We start from the raw sequence: 18,644 nt of genomic DNA, 5'->3' as shown, positions 1-18,644 counted from the left end.
GAGCCCAGTGATGTCTCTATCAGCCTGTCAAAAGAGATAGCCCGGGGCTCCACCAGGTCCCCCTGAGCCAATCAAACTCTTCACAAAGCACAGATGGATGCTCTTTCACCAGCATGCAACTCCTGAGGAGGGGGGCACCCAGCCGCGATGCTCAGTCCCCCAATCAGTTAGAACAAACTCCCATTGCTGGGGTCCCCTCCTCAGTTCAGCTCCACTTCAATTAGAACTATGTATATTTTAAAAGAGAGGACTTGGCATTTTTTCTGCTTTTAAAAGGCCACGCAGGTATTCTTTTTTTTTTTTTGTCATACATTGAAAATATTTTTTTCTGTTGTATAATTTAGTAGAACAATAGTGATATTATTGCAAACATTTTGGAGGGGAAACAATAAAATGGTAGAATGTCATATTAAGTGATTCTTTTCCATAGATCAACTAAATATGCATGAGACCTCAATACATTACTTGTAAAGACAGTTTGGAAGAGACACACGGAAAAACGGAGTACGTATGTGTGTGCGACCAATACATACACCAGGTGATTTTAGTGGAAATATAAAGCACTAAGTGCCGAAAATGGAGAGAGTACTCTCTGTGAGATGAGCTCTTTCTCTCTCATCTGGACCCTGTTATTGTGGGAAGGCAACAAAGCAATGCATTAGGAAGCACACTGGAGCCACACAGCTTTGATGTGAGCTCGGTAACCAAGGCGCAGCGGTGGCCGGTGTGTGAGCTCTGTTTCAATGGCTGTGTTGTGTAATCAGATGTGTTTACTGTGTATTCAAGTAAAGAAGTGTTGTAATCCATCCTCACTGGAGTGCAGTTATTGAAAAAAAAAAAAAACAAAAAAAACACGCGCGCACACACACATGGGCAAGGAAGAACTCATAATGATTAAGATCCTTTATTTGAGATTCTTGTAAATTCTTCATGATGACAGTAAAAATAAAATTTGCACAGGGATCAAGGATCCATAAACTATGTACGAAAAAGAGTTAAAAATACATACATATATATTTTGTGCTGAGACATAAATGTAAAAATTACATACAGCAAATTGTAACTGAAAGGACAATGTTTGTTTTTTTTCTTGTATTTTAAAAACAGTTCTATTTGATTATTTATATATACATGACCTTTCGACCTCTGATTATATGAACACATGGATAAAGGAAAAAAGAAAACTACATTGCACTGGTTTGTTAAGCTCATATTGTCTTTACCTTAAGGCAAATTTCTCAATTTAACTGATGTAAAAAAAAAAAAAAAAAGCAAGAGGAGGCCCTGGGTAAGCCACACCAGACACCTTTCATTCATTTTCCAAATTATATCAAAAGATGAAGGCTGAGCCCTGCAATGCTCTCTTTTCTTTACCTCCAAGCTTGTGATTGACAGCGCCATGTGCTGCCCCCCTCGCCGCTGCAGTTCACAGCCCCTGTCAGGGGGGTGGCAAACACACAAGCCAGAGAGCGGCTGGCTGCCCCTCAGCAGCAGGGGGCAGAGTTGGGGGTGGTACGGTGGGGAGCGCGGGGTCGTGGGCTCTGCTGGCACCGGAGCATTGTTGTCAGGTGGACTGCATCGCACCACTTTTGAAAAGAGACCAGCCAGCCTTTCATCTGACGTGTCCGCGGAGCTTAGCGTCTCTTCCGCGGCTGGTTCTGGCTGGTGGGCGCTCTCAGTGCACTGTACTGCACCTGTAAAAACAAACAGGAGTTTGGTCAGAGGCAGGTAATCCGAGCTCAGTGGAGCGCGCGGTAATGGCTCCCCTGAGGAGAGCTGGTGCAGGGGAAAGCGAGGCGGGCTCGCCTGTAATGAATCATTTTTTAAACACAGGAGCAGAGGGGATTAATCACAGAGAGGAAGGATTTGAGAAGTCAAGGGTTCCGTACCAGTGTACGCCCCCCTCATTCTGCACCAGAATCACAATATTAGAAACAGACATCAACTGTTCAGGTGACCTGCCAGACCAGTAAGGGAGTTGCACAATGCATAACCAAACACTGCAAGTTGTGTCTCCTAAAGAAGATTATCTGAGTCTTTCATGCCGTTTAAGTTGAGAAGTTACAACATCAGCCGATGTGAAACTTTCTTCAGTACTTCATGAACTCTTTGTGTGACTTTGATTCCTTCAGGCTAGAACAAGACCTGAAATGTGGTATCTGAACTTATAACCTCGGTTTTTTTTTCCACAGTTAGTTACATATGTAGAATTAAGCTGAAGATGCATTTGCTCATATTTCAGGATTTTTCCCCCCCTCACGTGACGCTTTTTGATGTTAGAAAACATGTATATTTTGGCTTAATCTTCAATTTCGCTCCAAATACATTCAATTAGTCCTTTTCAAAATTATGAAAATGGTAAAAAAAAAAAAAAAATCATCACCAAAAGAGGCTGATCATAGGGTAACCTAAAAAGAAGAGTTGGAATTCGAAAACTTGCTTTTGAAGCTCGCTTGCCGAGCTCAAACAATACGGCGAATCTGTTGAATAAAGGTAAGAACTCTATGCTAATTAGCTAGTCTCCATTATTAGAATGGGAGATGGAATGTGGGAACAAAGTGACTGCCTCCTGCATCAGAACATGAAACTGTCCTCAGAACTGACAGATGCTTCTTATTTCAAGACAGACAGTGTTGTCAGAAGTCCCCGTTTGAGGCAGACTTTGTAGATGTGCACAGGCACTAATTGCCAAGTCACATTTGCAAGAAAGACAGGAGTCAATTTTCAGCCTTTGTGGTGTTTTGTGTCCACACCTATCTGAGGATTGAAGTTCTAAGTCAACAAAAACAAAATATGTGGTCTATTGTTTTGGGTCTCCTGTGTATATGATGTTAAGGTTATTTTTCACGGTACATAATGAAACGTACTTATGATGAATCTTAAGAGTGTTTTGTTTTTCATGATTGGAGCTATTTTCGAGATGTAGTTTCTGCTTTTAAACCAGGCTAAAAAGTATTGTTTCCATGGGATTTGAAAGTGAGTCATTTTCAAAGCTCAAACATTGTATCCCAATGGGAAAGAAGACATACAAAGGACTCTGAATCAAAATGTATTCACCACCTTGTTTTGCCAACTCAGTCAGCCAAATCTCAAACAACACAGGCTCCCTCCAACATCACAGAGGAGTCAGCAATGGCTTGCTGCAAGAGGACATCAAGGGTGCAGCTGAGAAACAGACTGGGGTGAGAGTGTGTTGCCAGATCCAGACTGTCAGGATTTCTTGTTGAATTCTGTCTGGTGAGTTACCTGCGAGATGAAGGCACTTTGTGGCACTTCATTTCCTGGCTAAGCAAAACTCTCAGTCAAGAGAACGGAAAGCACCTCGCGCCACTTATAACAGCCTGACAGCCCCTCTCTGCTCTGTGAGGTAAATGCAAATGACATATCAGCCATGGCTAATATGTAATCACATATGGCACCCAGCAAGACGACTGGGGCTCACAACTACATTAATTGACTCTACCACCCTGAAGTGACTGAGGCCACATCAGAGTTTCTGTGCTGACACAACAGGCAGAGATGTCAGGAGCCCTCTGCCGGCAGTTAGCCAATCACCAGCTTTAATGTCACAGATCTTCAATCAGACACAAGAAATTGCTAATAACGGTCGAGGTTGCAGCAATATGGCTGAGGACAGATCTGAGCGTCTCCTCGTTCAGGCACCACGACGACTACACGGAGTTGCACCAAGGAATAATTGGGCCAGTGCTGCTTTAAAGGAGAGAGTCCATTAATAATCAAACAAAGCCAGGGGATATATTTCTACAACACCTGGGAATTCTGGTACGGCAAATAATGCAGACATCTTCAGGGAATTCCCTCGCTATCTGTATGTAAAATTGGACCCTTACCTTTTGAACATCAGAAGGCACCCTCTTGAGGAAATCCAGTATTTCATTATTGTCAATAGTATATGGGTTGCGCAGCTTCTTGGTAAATTTGTTAACACCTGTGAAAACAAGAACGCATTAATAAATAAAGGTGTCATACAGACCAGGGGAGTTTACAGTGTTTTACTGCACAAAATGTAACAATACCAAGAAGAGCTGTGCATCCCTGCTCATAGACCTCCCACCAGTGTACCCGTAATGATATTGTATGATGCAGTTTCAATTGATTCCTTTTAGCCAAAATGAATTTAAGCGGGGGTCAATCGATGGAGATAAATAAGAGTTAAGCAATATTAATCAATTTGCGGCTCCATTTTGAACAGCTAGCACACGTTGTTGACAACTTTCTCTCACTTTTGTTTGCTTCAGTGGGATCTTTCCTTACACGTCTATATTTACTTTGCACATGGCTGCATACCACAGAAAAGAACTATCTCTGGGGTCTTGTAATGGGACCATTATATTCACAGCTCGGTACTGCTTGTACCTCAGCATGCAGACAAAGAACCTAAGGACTTAAATATGTGCAAGCAACTTGAAAGGCTTGCCTTGCAACCACAGAGATGGGGGTTAACTGGGGAGGCAGAGGAGTGTCTCAGTCTGTGTGTTTTTTGTTTGATATGGTGGTTTTTTGGTATTGATTGTGTTGAAGGCAGTGTGGAAGTACAGTGGTTGTGGGCTTACAGCTGGAGGAGGAGAGCCTGTTAAGGGCAGCATATCTCCCTGACCACTGAGATGACTGTCTATTCTGTATGACTACAGCAGATAATGAGAGGCTAGACCAGGAGCCTACAGACTGCCCAAGGACATCATGTATTATATACAGCTTGCTACTCTACCTCTGCTTTGTTTTCACACAAACCCTCGGTCATGCCTCTGCTGGGCTCTGCTACATCAGCCCACACTGGGCAGAGCAAACCTCTGCAGCTGTCTGATCTCTGTGCTTTTGCAGAGGTGTGGAAATGGCAGAGTTCTTAAATTACTATACTTCATTAAAATGATGAATTCACAGTAAATAACTTGTGTTTCAAAGTCCTGACAGTGGATCAGGTTTTTTTTAACGGTGCGTTGTGAAATGTATTTCCTAGAATGTAACAGAGTAACTATTTTTATATTTTTTCATTGTCATGCAAAACATTTTTAATTAATAATTTCATACATCAAAAGCCATGTTAATTTCTAAGAACTCACCCCATGTCAGCACAATGTATCGCAGCGGGATAAAATATAATAGTACAGCTCCTGCAAACAACCCCAAGCAGGCCAAGTAGGACATGAACGGCACAGACCAGTTGAATATGCTGTAAAAGAATACAACAGTCAGATTAAAATGTATGGATAAGTTGTATAACAAATGTGTTAACTCCAATATAATGCATGCAATTATAACATTTTATTTTGCAGGGTAAATATAACACTGTAAATGTACTTCTTGATTCGCTCGCCGATGTTTGCAAGTTCCTCCAAACTGTTCTGGACAACCAGTACAACTTCCTGCACCATATGTATCTTATCCATCAAACCCTTCTTTCCAGAATCCTAAAAAAGAAACAGAAAAATGCAGGGACACTGATGAGGTACAGTGCATGTCAATTGTTGGGCAGAGTAGATAAAGAGCAGTTTATCTCAGCGGTGCTATTATGTGTGATTTATCTATTGAATGGCCTGTAATGAGCAAACACTGTACATCTTCAGACTATGCTTTTGAAGATGAGACGGACTCAGTGCTCAGAAGCTGTTATGTGGATGGCTGAGATTTCAGCTTTTGTCCGCCACACACAATAGAGCTGTTGCACAAGTGCAGCACAATCAAGACTCTCTGGTAGATGAAAAGTACACAAAATGGCCATCTGCAATCACGCGGACCCGACAACAACTGCAGGCGCCTCGCAACTTAGGAGAGATTTTATTCCAGCAGCCTGCACAGGACAAGTTCGAACATGTTTTCACAAATCTGTCAGGCCTGGCTTTCTATCTGGGCCTAACATCCTGTCTGCATGAGAAAAACACTTCAGCCAGCTTCAAACATTAGTTGGACGTACAATTTGCCTTTTCTTGTTGTAGTGTGTATATATATATATATGGGATATTTTGCTTTCCAAGCACTGAGATTATAAAGAATGTGTAAAGTCAATACATGAGAGGGTCAGCCTGTTTGTCTCAAAGTGAAATAAATGTGATCATATCAAGCTTTGGAAGTAATGACAACTGTGAAGCCTTCCAGGGCGGAGGAGTGACTCGAGATAACACGAGTAACACAAGCTAAAGAGGGCTGAGAAGCCTCACATCAAAAGGAGGAAATAATGACAGCAATGATGACAGAGAGAAGGGTGGGAGAGGAAGAGAGTGAGAGGGAGAAGGGGAACGAGAGTGTTGGGGGAGGGCGCTCTAATGGACCCTAACAGGAGGCTTGGGGATGTCTATATGTTTGTGTTACAAGTCAGCTGAAGCCACAGCCTGTGTACATTGACAGGGCCCAGACAGAATGCCTTTATCAGAGCTTCATGAGACAGCCCCTGGGAACGCACTGTCTGCCAGCACAGAGAGACTCCCCACTGCTGGGCCCACTCTCCTCCACGAAAGGCGCAGGAAGAGAGCAATTCCCACACTAGCAGAGCCTCCCCCACTGGGCTTGGATCTGGACAGACACTGAAGAGCTCAGCACTGTCCAAAAAAGGAGAAACTATCACAAATATGCTTTCTTTGAGATTACCATCTCATGGCCTCATCACGAGGAAATAAGACTGTCGGTGTGTTTGTGCATCATCTCACTTGCTTTACTCCGCTGCAACGGGCAGCTGTGCAAACCTTCACGTGTGTCCTTTTCTCCATGTCAGATGTTAATTGAGCTTTTTATCCCAAGTTTATTGTGAAAGCGAGGAGCAGTGTTAGAGTCTGCTGAAAGACTCAGAAATCTGTGTCTGGAAGATCCTGGTGGGCCTGACGAGCCACACGTTGCAAAATGATCGCTCATTTGATATGGAGCCTCATCAGTTAAGCGTTCCCGTTTTTACATTTCCATTTCAACTTATTTCAGCAACCCAATTACATGATCTAGGATTCAAACGTAGGACTTGATATGAAGCATTATTTAACCCAAAGCTTGCCTGAAATTTTGCTTTCATAGCCATATTTAGCCATATTGGCTTTCATTTATGAAGAAAATACACAAATAGATGTACTCTGAAGTACGCATCAAGAGGCAGCGCTCTGATTATTATCATTCATCAGCTTTAAGATTCCTGAAATCCTCAATCTCCTTAGCGACCAAAACTGTCCTTCCTACGTTAATCGTGTGATGATATTCTTTGTTCATTTCTCTTTGCAGCTTGTACATGAGTGCACAGAAAACAAAAAATAAATAATAGATCTACTTCTTAAATGGAAAAGGATGGGTAAATTGGGGATGGGCTAAATGAATCCTAAATGTCTACTGATTAGAAAACCTGTGTGAAATCATATTCTCATTCCAGAGAAAAAAAATTGTAAAAGCTTCCTTTTAAGGTGCGGTAATGGAGAACCAATTTGATCTCCTGCACAAAGGTAAACATGCTCTCACAGACGTGTGGTGTTATCAAAGGCTGGAAAAAAAAAGCTCATTTAGCATAATTTTAATTAGAATACACAGTGCCAAATTTGAAATCTCAGACTGAATATTTTTTGACAAAGATATGAAGTCTGTCTAAATGAAAAACACCTGTGTTCCTGGCTATCTCAAACGAGACCAAAATAAGCTCACAAACACGGTGCTGGGATGAGGCTGTAATATGTTGTTGGGTCCACGTGTGGTACGTCTCATAACACACGCCACAGATCATAACATGGGAAGGCCCTCTGACTCGTGCGCTCAAGGAGACCCAGCGGTGACTATGGACTGTTGGGTGAGAGATGGAGTAACCCCGCGGCCCAGTCTCGCACCCCCACAACTTCCCCCTCACCCTCCTCCAGTGTCCCCTGGGCAGAGCGAGTCAACCCCAGACCAGCAGTACCAGCCGGGGGGCAAAGAAAGGGCCGTTTCATCTTCCCTGTTCATTTCTGTGTGAGATCTATGGAGTTGTTTTGCCTCTCTGTTTCTTTATGTTATGATTAAATATTGTCTATCTGCTCAATTGATACCTAAGGCCAAAGGGAAGTCACTTTGCCCACACATAATTTGTAAGCTGTCTCCTTCCCCGAGGACAGATTTGTTCACAGGCAGAGAATCTGTTCTGTATTATCCTGCTGTAACACTGCCTTGCCTTTCGTCTCTTTTTAACGTCATGCCTTCACATTCTTGCTGCTCTGTCTGAGGTTTACATATTTCCTTCCTCAAGGGGGGGAAAGGGGGGATAAAAACATATTTGAGTGGTAATCATAACCTTCTCAGAGGGAAAAGCCTTTATTCACATGTTAGAGGAGAGACTAGGGGAAAGAAAGCAAGGCTTTGAAGTCATCAAATTTAACACTGATCACTCTTTAACCCCAAATATTTTTTAAAGAAGACTTTGATAGGGTGTGTAAAGCTACACTGCTTGATCTTACTGCATGATATCACATTCAACTGACAGCAAGACCATAACAAGACTTTCAAATAAGCCACTTTAAATTAAAGCTGACAGCTTAAAACAAACATGGGTGACTGCTTAATTAGTAAATGAAAGGATATATTTCATTTCCTCCGAGTGTGAAAGAGCTTAGAAGGTTCATGGAAAACCTTTCAAAAAGCTTTAACAGGCTGAGTTTGCAAACACATGACATATATTGAGAAATGTAAACCACGGGCTGCCATTTTCTGAAACCAAAAAAGGAAACATTTCTCTTTCACATTTAAGGTAAAGAAAAACGTAATAATCAGCAATAAATCTGCTTAAATAAACGAGGTCCATTTGGGTAAACCTTTTAAACTCAATATACACAAAATCCAGAATATTCCATGTCAGTGCTATTTTTTAAGCACCGGTTAGGTCATAGCAGAGAAAGAAAGGGTGGCGCTCCATTTGTGTGAGCAGACATATCATGTGAGTTTCATCTGTGAATTAGCCCAGCCTTTCAGACAGGATTTGGTGGATGTGCCTGTGTTTTTAAAAGAAGCTGGCTTTTTTCTAGCCCCTGGTCATCACAACAGAATATATTGAGTGCATTATGGATATGAATCCTGGGCCTAGACACGCAGCGCAAGGGTCACTGCTTCGAGGCTTTGTGTTAGTTCCACACTTCATTGCCATAAAGCAATAATACACATCCCTGTTAACTTTTCCTTCTTTACAGAAAACAGTGGGATGTGTATAATTGAATACTATGTGCTGTGGGAAGTATAATTTTCAGGCTACTTAAAAATGTCCTGCTGTTTTTTGTGTGTTTCCTTTCAAGAGACACAAGAGATATATAATAATAAACATAATTTTTAATGATCTCCAGCAAACTAACAAAAATGATTGATAACCTTCAGGGCGGTTTGTGAGTTTGAGAGCTGCTGGGTTACTGTACTTTGTTCAATTCTTGTGGTAGTAAATGATCACTCTCAAGGTGAGGCTTGAATTTTTACAAATAACCATGAAAAATCAACAGATTTTATTGCAAACAGCTATCTAAAATCACAATACAGTTAATATCTCATTTACGGACTTTCATAGGGCTGTCATATCAGAGGCGAGTGCACCGCACAGTGACGCCATACAAAGAGCTAAATGCTGCAATTGTTTCATTTATGTTGCTCTCATTCAGGGCGTATGAAGATATCCCTATTCTTAGTTAGAGAATAGCCTCCGAGAATAGCTTTCATTGTAACTTTGCTGACATATTAACTTGAATGTGTAGAATCATTTCTGAGAAGTGTTCATTTCTATAAGAGTCCTGGCTTTTTGCTGAAAACGGTCTTTCGCCTGTGAAAGCACATTGCTATATCACACTTGTGATATAGCCTTGGTTATTCAACAAGAGACATTATGAGGATGCGAGAAGGATTTCTATACAACCTATTGAGGAATATAGGTATGAAATGGTGAAAGCAGCCTATGTTATAATATAAATGTTTTTATATAATGAAAAAAAAAAAAAAAAAAAAAAAAAGCTAATGTGGTACCGAAACATATTATCCCTTAAAATGTTAGAAAAAGACAAGATAAAAACCTTCTCGTCTTCCTCTTCATCGTCACCCATGGTCATGTTCACCTAAGAGAAAATAAAGGGTAGAGGGTGATTTTCAACGAATAGGACATGTGGGCACTGGAGCATTTTTAACAAACACCTAGTAATGAAATTTTCTTTGAGTACATTCACCCCTATTGGGAGAGGCTTGTTTCCATAGAGACTGCATCACAGGCGTGACCTCACACAAAAGGAGAGGTGAAAAAGGGCCTTCCTCGCAAGAGCACTGTCACACCAAAGCAATCTCTTTTCTCCACAACATAAGCACACAGAAAAACAGAAAGAGGATAGAAAAAAAACACATTTAATTTGGATGTTGTTGCCTAGATCACTTTATATCAAGTCATCCCTGACCCCATCGTGGTGCACGCTGTGACATTGCCTGGGCACGGAGCTGTGTCATTGCTGGCCAGAGGGTCAGAGAGGGGGTGACAGAGTCTCCACACTGGATATGAGGGTGAGCCGAAGCTTTAACATTGCCCAGGGACGGCATCTTAGCCAGCAGCCGTAAACACAATGACTGGACCGGGGATTTCACTTTGGGGAGGGTGTTTGTGAGCAGGCCTGGCCCCTGGCCGGCCAGTGAGAAGGCTTACAACACAACGAAATTGGGGGGCAGTCAGAAGTGTGAAGAGTATTAACCTTCACAGGAATGTGTAGGGCAAGCATAATTTCCATAACAGTAGACCGGGAGGGGATAGGGCTGATGTTGTAGATAGAACTGTAGTCTTTACAGATGTGGTGAAACGATAGACGATAAGCTTTCCATACATTTAGGGTAATTTAATTTCTGTGTCTTCTTGCAGAATGATGTTTTACGAGGTCCTAAGAGACAATGTAAAAACTAGTCTAACCACCTATAAGCTACATGGAAAGCTGCCAGAGCTATTTAGAGTTTGAGGTGCATTTAAAAAAAAAAAAAAGACTGCTCCAGTATACAATATACATGAAAGTGTAAGAGCAGTTATTTCACATTACTGTAAAATTGCAATTTCCCCAGTGTGTGCGAAGAGGATTTCATTCAATCAGTTTGTCCAGAGCTGGGTTAATGTACTGAATACATTTTCACAGTAAAAGAGTGCATCAGCAGATCTGTATGAATAAATACCAAGGCATACTCATCACTCACCAGGTCCTGGTTGGAGCTGGCCTTTCCTGTAGTGAGCTGGAAGTAGTTCCAGCCGAGGAGCAGGAGCAGGAAGAGTGGCAGCATGAAAAGCTCCCAGTGCCACACCGTCACAAGAAAGATCTGAGGAGACACGAGATGACAGTAGAACGCAAAGCACATCACGTTACAGTACACTCGCCCACAGCTTTCAAATCTCCACAAACCTGTTCCCTAAACAAAATATGTAATGGATTTAACCACATCCCAAATCTCGTGAAGAGCACTACAGCACTGTAAAGCCTCTGAGATTTATCGCTAGTGGCAACAGATTTTACTCCTGGTGGTTTGAAAGTAATAGACGTTCAACTTTTAATATCTTGAAATCCTATTTGCAGTACAGACACCAACAGCCCTGTGCTGGCACCGTGCCTCATTGCTGAACAGAAAGAATGACATGGATATGCGTGCTATAATGTCTTTTAACTCGCACATCAAATCCTCTTAGATTCGGAGGCAGCGATGCTCTCTGACGAAGCACATATGGCAACTGGAGAAGCATTTGCAACATTTACCCCCTCTGTGGTGGTGATACTGAGAAAAGCCAAGACCCCTGGTAGAAATAAGATGGATCACACTGAATGAGTAATCCCTCATAATTCTGTAAAGGAGTGGTGCTAAGCACGTTGCACAACACCCACCGCATTTCACAGCAGAGCACTAATTGGACGGCTGCATTTAAACCCATTTAGTGACAGCCTAATGAGTCTGTCTCCAACTGAAATGATCAGGAATGTGTGAGGAGGATAACACCAGCAGGTTGACAGGGATGAAATGAAAGTGTCCCCCACAGCAAGTTGAATCTTGAAATCTATTATTGTGTGAATAAGTGCCTATACACCCAGCATATGGTCCACTGCAACTTACCACAGACGGTTCAATTTTAGTATATATTTCCGATAATTAATGCATCCTTTACCACAGTTCCACTCATTTCACTTTTATAGCAAGGTTGTTTATTTCAAATACCGAATATGCCGTGACAGCTCTGCTGAACCTACGCAATGGCAGCACTCTGCAGTCCAGCCTCAAAGAGCTGGAGGCTGCTCATAGTACGAACAATATGTTCGAGTTAAGCCCGAGATAGGACGTGAAGTACTGAGGCCTTCAGGCCTCAATTGCAGGCCTGTAAACAGCAGACTGCTCCTGTCATAGCAACAATGTGGAGTCCGTCATGTTGCTCTGGGGGGCAGTCTACCTACAGCCACACCAGGCCTAGGTTCAAACAGCCACCAGGGAAACGTGTAGCATGAGTAACACAGACAACACTGTGGCCCATATGCCCCGGGCTTCACCACTGCATTGCTTATTACCCCTTGATGCAACCTGCAAAGGGGTGGGCGAGCCAAAGCATCATGCAGGAACACAGTGGGATGTCCGAGATGCAAGGAAATGAACAATATGTTATTGTTATCTTTTTCTAAGAGCTCATTTAAATTACGTATACAGCAACAAACTAGAACTGGCGAGGGATAAAAAAAAAAGGTAAACAATGAATATGCATGATGTGCAGAGGTAGCTGCAGTGCATCTCCTCTCTGTTATGAATAACTTACGTCATGTGTTGTCACCTCAGTTCCCATGAGGCAATTCTAAAGCGACGCTCCCCTCACCCCAGAGGAATTCTGCTGGCTGGTGGACAGGTAGCTTGTCATATTCCCAGTATTCTCATAAAAAAGGGAAAAAAGGGGGAGAAATGTGCCTGGAAACTGACATGAGCCCAGCAGGAATGTTGAACCTCCTTGCCCTCCCTGCAAAAGCTGCTACATTAACCACTAAAGTCTAATTGCTTGGTCTCTGTCTTCCTGTGCAAGTCAACAGAGGGAGCCAATTCATTTCCGCCCAGGGAGCCAGCAGAGAGAATCTGTCACAGGTATTCATAATCGCCCACTAATGCAAATTTCTGCTCACCGCGTTCTGGCTCAGTGGACAAGATAAAAGCCTACAGAAATACAATGCCTTGTGTCTAAACTGAGAGCTTAAATGAGGGTATAAACCAAAACTGTCAGAAATATCTTCTCAATTCCTCCCTCATGGTATGTCAACCCATGTGTTCGGGATTTACATGGTTTTTTAACACTAATAAAAACGATGGAGAGAAACATCTGGAAAAACCTCCTGGATTCCTTCACTCAGGTGCACCGACTGAGACTCTGCCGTCAGATATCCCGCAGTAATGAGCAGAGGCAGGACTGTAGCTTCCCCTTGTCTCCTCACATTATACAGAGTTTCTGTGAAATGGAGACAGACCTAATTCCCCACTAAGTGGTTTATGTTTTATAAGCAACTCGCTGAGTGATTAAAAGACGTGTTAGACAAAGTGCAGTCTCTCACAAGTAAGAGTAAGTTTGCATGAAAAAAAAATTTTTAAATAAAAAAAAAAATCATCCACTTTTTATTTGACTCCACTTCAAGGTCCAACTACACATTTTTACTATTGTCAACGAATTACACACAACAAGAAAAACCTTGAACTTTTGCAACACAGTAATGCTAATATTTTACTCAAGAGGTAAGACAGTAATTTATGTGAGCCAAAAAAGATAACCGACAAAAACAAAAGCAAGAGAGGTATTAATTAATGATATACTTGAGCATTTTGGTTTGCACACAGCAGAATTGGATAACGAGCAACTTGTAATTGAACAAGTGTTGGTATGTATGTCTGGGAGGAGTGTCTCTAATGTAGGAAACCTCCCTTGACAAACACCATTTAGCTGAAAAATGTGTGTGTGATTATGCACGGGGTGCCTAGGGAGGGAAAAAAAGAATGAATTAATAAAACTATTAGCACATGGTGGAGTAGATGATGGAGATGCACTCTCCTTAGCCACCTGTAAGCGCTTGGAGAAGGGGGCAACCCTGGGCAGAGCAATTCTGCCAGGAGGGTTAAGAACAGCCTGACAGATTTGTTTTATAGTGCCATTAATATGATTCCACTAAATGCATTCTGCGCCTTCTCATGCAGATCCCCTGGCCAGCAGAATCCAGCACCTAATAATAAAGCACTCAGCGATTAAAAGTGTGAATAAAATAACTTAAAGCTGAGCAAGCATGGCAGCTCCCACCACCCACACTCTCCCAGGAGAGGGAGAAAGGATCGTAGCAGGAACAAAGGGACAAAGACACCTTCTATAAAAGTTTTTACCATTCTGTAAATTGATTAACAGGGGGTGGCCCAATCTAGCAACCTAAACCACTGACTGTCAGACGTGCTGCCAGACTACAAGGCTGCCAAATGCGCTCCTTATACATTACCGTCTACAACGAGCTATAAATACATGGATGACATCAATGTAACACCAATAATACTGTTGATATGCTAAATTAGTATAATGTCACAGCATCAAGAGCAATACAATATCATTACTGTTTCTGTGAAAAAAAATCAAATAAAAGAAACTTTCAGTTTGTGTTCATGTGGTACATTTAAAAAAAATACCCTTATTTTTAAACTATGTACCAACCAAACACACAGAAGATTTAATCTTGGCTCTGTCTTCACTACTTCTCTTCAGTTGCACTCCACTTGGAAAGCTAAACAAAGCAAGAAGAGCGCCAGCCAGCATTATGAGGGTCAGTCATGGGGGCCGTGGACGGGTGCCAGATTACGTGAACATATACTGAAAGAGTTTAAGGCTGACTATAGGCTGCAGGGTTTTATGTCTGCATGTGTGTGTGGATGTCTGTGCATGTAAGAGAGAGAAAAGAGGAATGGACTCAGTGTGTGTGTGAATAAACAGCAAAATATGAGATACAAAATAAATGAATACATATAATATAATTATGGCAAAATGGGGACTTCTACGAAACCTTCATCATGCTGAAATATGGTTTTTAGAGCAAAAATCAATCAAAGTTACTTTTGTAAATATTTATTTTAAACAGAGAAGCAGAAGTAGCCGCGCAACTCCTGCAAGACCCGTTTTGTTTTTCAGCTGAGCCGAAGCAGATTCTGGTTGAGAGGGCTTATGCTGGGGACAGAAGCGGCAGGCTTTAAAGTAGCTGTAAATGCAGAGCAATGAGACATGTAATTTGTGTTGAGCTTGGGCCAGTGTGGGGACAGGCTTTCAGGGGGTGTCAGAGGCAGAGGAAGCACAGATAAGATTTCTCTTCAGGGCAGGTAGAGTGTGTGGGCAGCCGTGGTGCTCGGAGCTAACGCTGAATAAATATTTCACATACGTTCAGCTCAAATCTTATCGACTGAGAGAGAGAAAGAGAGCGAGAGAGGGAGCACCGAGCGAGAGTGGAAGAGGGGGTAAAAGAGAGAGGTTACAATGAAAAGAGATACCAAGAAGACGGAATTCCTCTTGCGGCTCTTCAGCGGGGCGACATGGGTTCTCACAAATTATGTATTAAATTATATTAACATAATCTTTCAAATAAATAGTTTGTTAAAATGATTTTCTGTATATTTGGATGTATAATATTTTTCTTTGGTTATAGTTAATATTTTGGATTGCTAACTTCGAAATGCACAAATGTATATATAGATTTATAATATAGAAATCAATGAATAACTCAGAGGCTTATGGTATTACCACTAGTGTGATATAGTTTAATTTACACAATTTTTTTTTCACTGCAGTTTCAAAGTTGCAAACAAAAGGTTAGTAGGAGCAAAACGATAAGCAAATGCCACAGCTTGTAAGAACGCCTGCACAGTAAAATGTAATAGCGATAGCGCTTTATCAAAGCACTCAGGAAGAGCAGCTGTGCAAGGCAAGGCATTAGCATTTGCTCACAAGGCCAGCTCTGGCCGTTGTCTCCCTGCCTGTCTGACACATGCCAGGGCCAGCGTAGCGCCAGTGCGAGGCTGGAGCGGGGCAGTCAGCGGGGGCCCTGTGGTGTCTGTCAGTGGTGGCTACACTGACCCCGCACTCCGGCACTGGCCACTAGTGTTTAATCCGTGTCGGGAGCGTTAACACTGAGCGACCTCCTGGGTGACAGATCTGCCATGCGAGCCTTTTCCCCTGAGGAGGTGGAGGGAAGGGGAGTGGCATGGACTCTCTCTCCCTGTCAGCTCGGCTCACACACGTTAACGCATCGGGGCCAAGGCTGGCCCCCCGAAACAGTCACACACAGGGGTGGACAGGTCGCTGCCTCAGCTGCACAAAGAGAGGTGTCCTCTGTGAGTCGGAAGGTGGCGAGGATGTTAAAGGCGGTCATTATGATACGGCGCACACAGTGGGGTCAAACACAGAGCATACCTCAACGAGGCTGAAATCATGCATAATGTAAAACAACAAAGAGCAACAGATACACAGATATCATCTTGACTTCTCAATGCTCAGTATTTGTTGTTTTACAATGCTGTTGAATAAGCTTTACATTTAAATGTGTTTTTCCACATTTTAATGTTCGAAAAGATAACAAGAACAATTTCCCTGAATACATTAATATTAGTGGCGAAAGCGCATTCATGCCACTAATAAGGTGGCATGTACCAAGGATGCACATTGTATTCAGCTATCCTGAGGAGCTGTCAATTACAGCTGCTAAATAATAATCCCGAGGTAAATCGGAAGGCACTCCAAACAAGTTTGCAAGTTGTCACAGTCTATCATTTAATAATTAATAGTTCTCAGACTAAAAAACATGAACATACACCGCCATCACTTGTTTTTTCTGACGAGACACATTCCCACTGCACAGCCTGTGAGAACTCCCGCAGCCAAGGAGATGGAGAGCCTAACCCCCAGGAGACCGAAGAAAACCACTCCTTAAGGCCTCTAACTTTTTCAAACAGAGAGAAAACAGATGCAAAGCAGAAACAAGGAGACAATTCACAGGCGTGCACAGTCCGCTCGCTGTTCTCACAAAAGCCCAGCCACACTGCAATGCAGTAAACCACAAAAAGAGCAGATCCAAGACTCACAAAGCATCTCGTTTTCGGGGACAGTGTTAACAAGAACAATTATGACAACTCTGATTATGGCCTTGATCTCGGCTGGGCTGGTGTTCTGGTTAATGGCCCCGACTGCAGCGGCTCCACACAGGTGATCTCTTGAGACCTCTGGAGCCAGATCTGACCCTGTCCTGCCCTCATCTGGGGAGATGATGATTCTATCAGCCCCCAAAACGGACCCGCTGCAGCTGCCAAGTGTGTTTACAGCTGCACCGCATCAAACATTCATCAAATGCCATCTTTACAGTGTGTGATGTGAGGCAATCAGCATTTCACAGGCTGTCAAATGATGTCTAAAGCAGTTGCTACCTGGCAGTGTCAAAAAGAAAATGGTTCAAATACTCACATAAGGTATACAGGTTTCTTTTTAGTCAAACTCCTGACAGATGAGGTACCTCATATGTTAAAATATTAATTCTACTTAAATACTTAAAGTGGCCTAATGACAGCAAAGCTCAGACTCAGCTTTCAAGTGTAAATGATCCTTTTTCTTTTTACCTTTCATCCATTTCATCTAAATCAAAATTGTTCCTAACTTTAAACTTCTGAAACAGATTAATTTGGCTGGCTAATACATGCTCATTTAGCATCCCCCCCCCCCCAATCTCCATCCTCTTTTCATTCTTGGGAAAGAAAGTTGTGTCTCTTAGTCCTAACATACAGAATGGAGGATTTCTCTCCAAGTTGTTCCCACGAAGGGCTCCTGTTGGGAAAAGTAACTGATCTGCTCTCTATAGCGCCTCCACTTGTGTTTCTAGCAGTGCTGTAGCTCCATCTACAGGTACAAGTTGTGAGTGCAGCAAAGAACTCTGGGTGACCCCTCTGCAGTCGCTGCTGATGTATAGCACATTCATCTCGCTCAGTCTTAGTGAAAAGCACATCTAAAGGCAGTTATTTTATGAAGATTTTAGCTGTCACATTTCTCTCTCTCTCTGAGAAAGGAACATGCTGTTGTCAAACTCTTGAAAAGTGCAGATCCTGAGCTCATTACAGTAGCATAAACAAGAGGAGGGGGAAGAAAATCCAAATTTTGTTGTTTGTATTTCATTCACTGATGAAAATGTTTATGAAGATGTGCCAAAACTTTGTTTAAATGCACGCAAAAGGTTTTCAACCCCCCCCCCCCAACAATTCTTTTTTAATCACATTACTTAATTAGAGAAGCATTTTTTTGAAGGTACAGCCCATTGGTGGAAAATTGAAAGCAACTTCAAACAGTGTGGACTCTGCTGATGAGCTTTCACAATCAAAACAAGTAACCTCCTGCACTCACAAATGGCAACAATGCTGCAGGACTTCCTACTCAGGCAGGAGTTTTCCTCGCACGGAAAAACACATTGCAGCAGCTTACAAACTAAATAAGCCAGTGTGTAGTTTTCTGATTGCTACTCACGAGGGGATCATCTTGATAAATATAAAAATAACACAAACCTGTGTTTTTTTTTTTTTTTACTACTTGCTTACCGTGAAACGGAGAGGTGATCCCTCATGCAAAAAAATTGGAATACCTTGCACACCACATACCAACAACCACCTCATAATGCATACATGAATCT

At 42.3% G+C, this 18,644-nt stretch overlaps 1 protein-coding gene across 1 annotated transcript in view; it reads right to left on the bottom strand.

Annotated features, from left to right (window-relative positions):
• Nucleotides 1-951: 951 nt before the first annotated feature.
• mctp2a (multiple C2 domains, transmembrane 2a) overlaps nucleotides 952-18,644 on the bottom strand; it is a 36,067-nt gene continuing 18,374 nt past the window's right edge. The window contains exons 20-25 of the mRNA XM_080504342.1: nucleotides 11,146-11,265; nucleotides 9,999-10,040; nucleotides 5,320-5,429; nucleotides 5,082-5,191; nucleotides 3,852-3,949; nucleotides 952-1,694 (exon numbers count right to left, since the gene is read on the bottom strand). Of these exons, the coding sequence (XP_080360468.1) occupies nucleotides 1,635-1,694; nucleotides 3,852-3,949; nucleotides 5,082-5,191; nucleotides 5,320-5,429; nucleotides 9,999-10,040; nucleotides 11,146-11,265 (540 nt within the window). The 3' untranslated portion in view covers nucleotides 952-1,634. The remainder of the gene's footprint in view (nucleotides 1,695-3,851; nucleotides 3,950-5,081; nucleotides 5,192-5,319; nucleotides 5,430-9,998; nucleotides 10,041-11,145; nucleotides 11,266-18,644) is intronic.

Source organism: Blennius ocellaris (genome assembly GCF_963422515.1).
Source record: "Blennius ocellaris genome assembly, chromosome: 11".
NCBI classification, from domain to species: domain Eukaryota; kingdom Metazoa; phylum Chordata; class Actinopteri; order Blenniiformes; family Blenniidae; genus Blennius; species Blennius ocellaris.
Note: the sequence above shows the minus strand (reverse complement) of the source record. Positions and strands in the feature narration are given on the sequence as shown.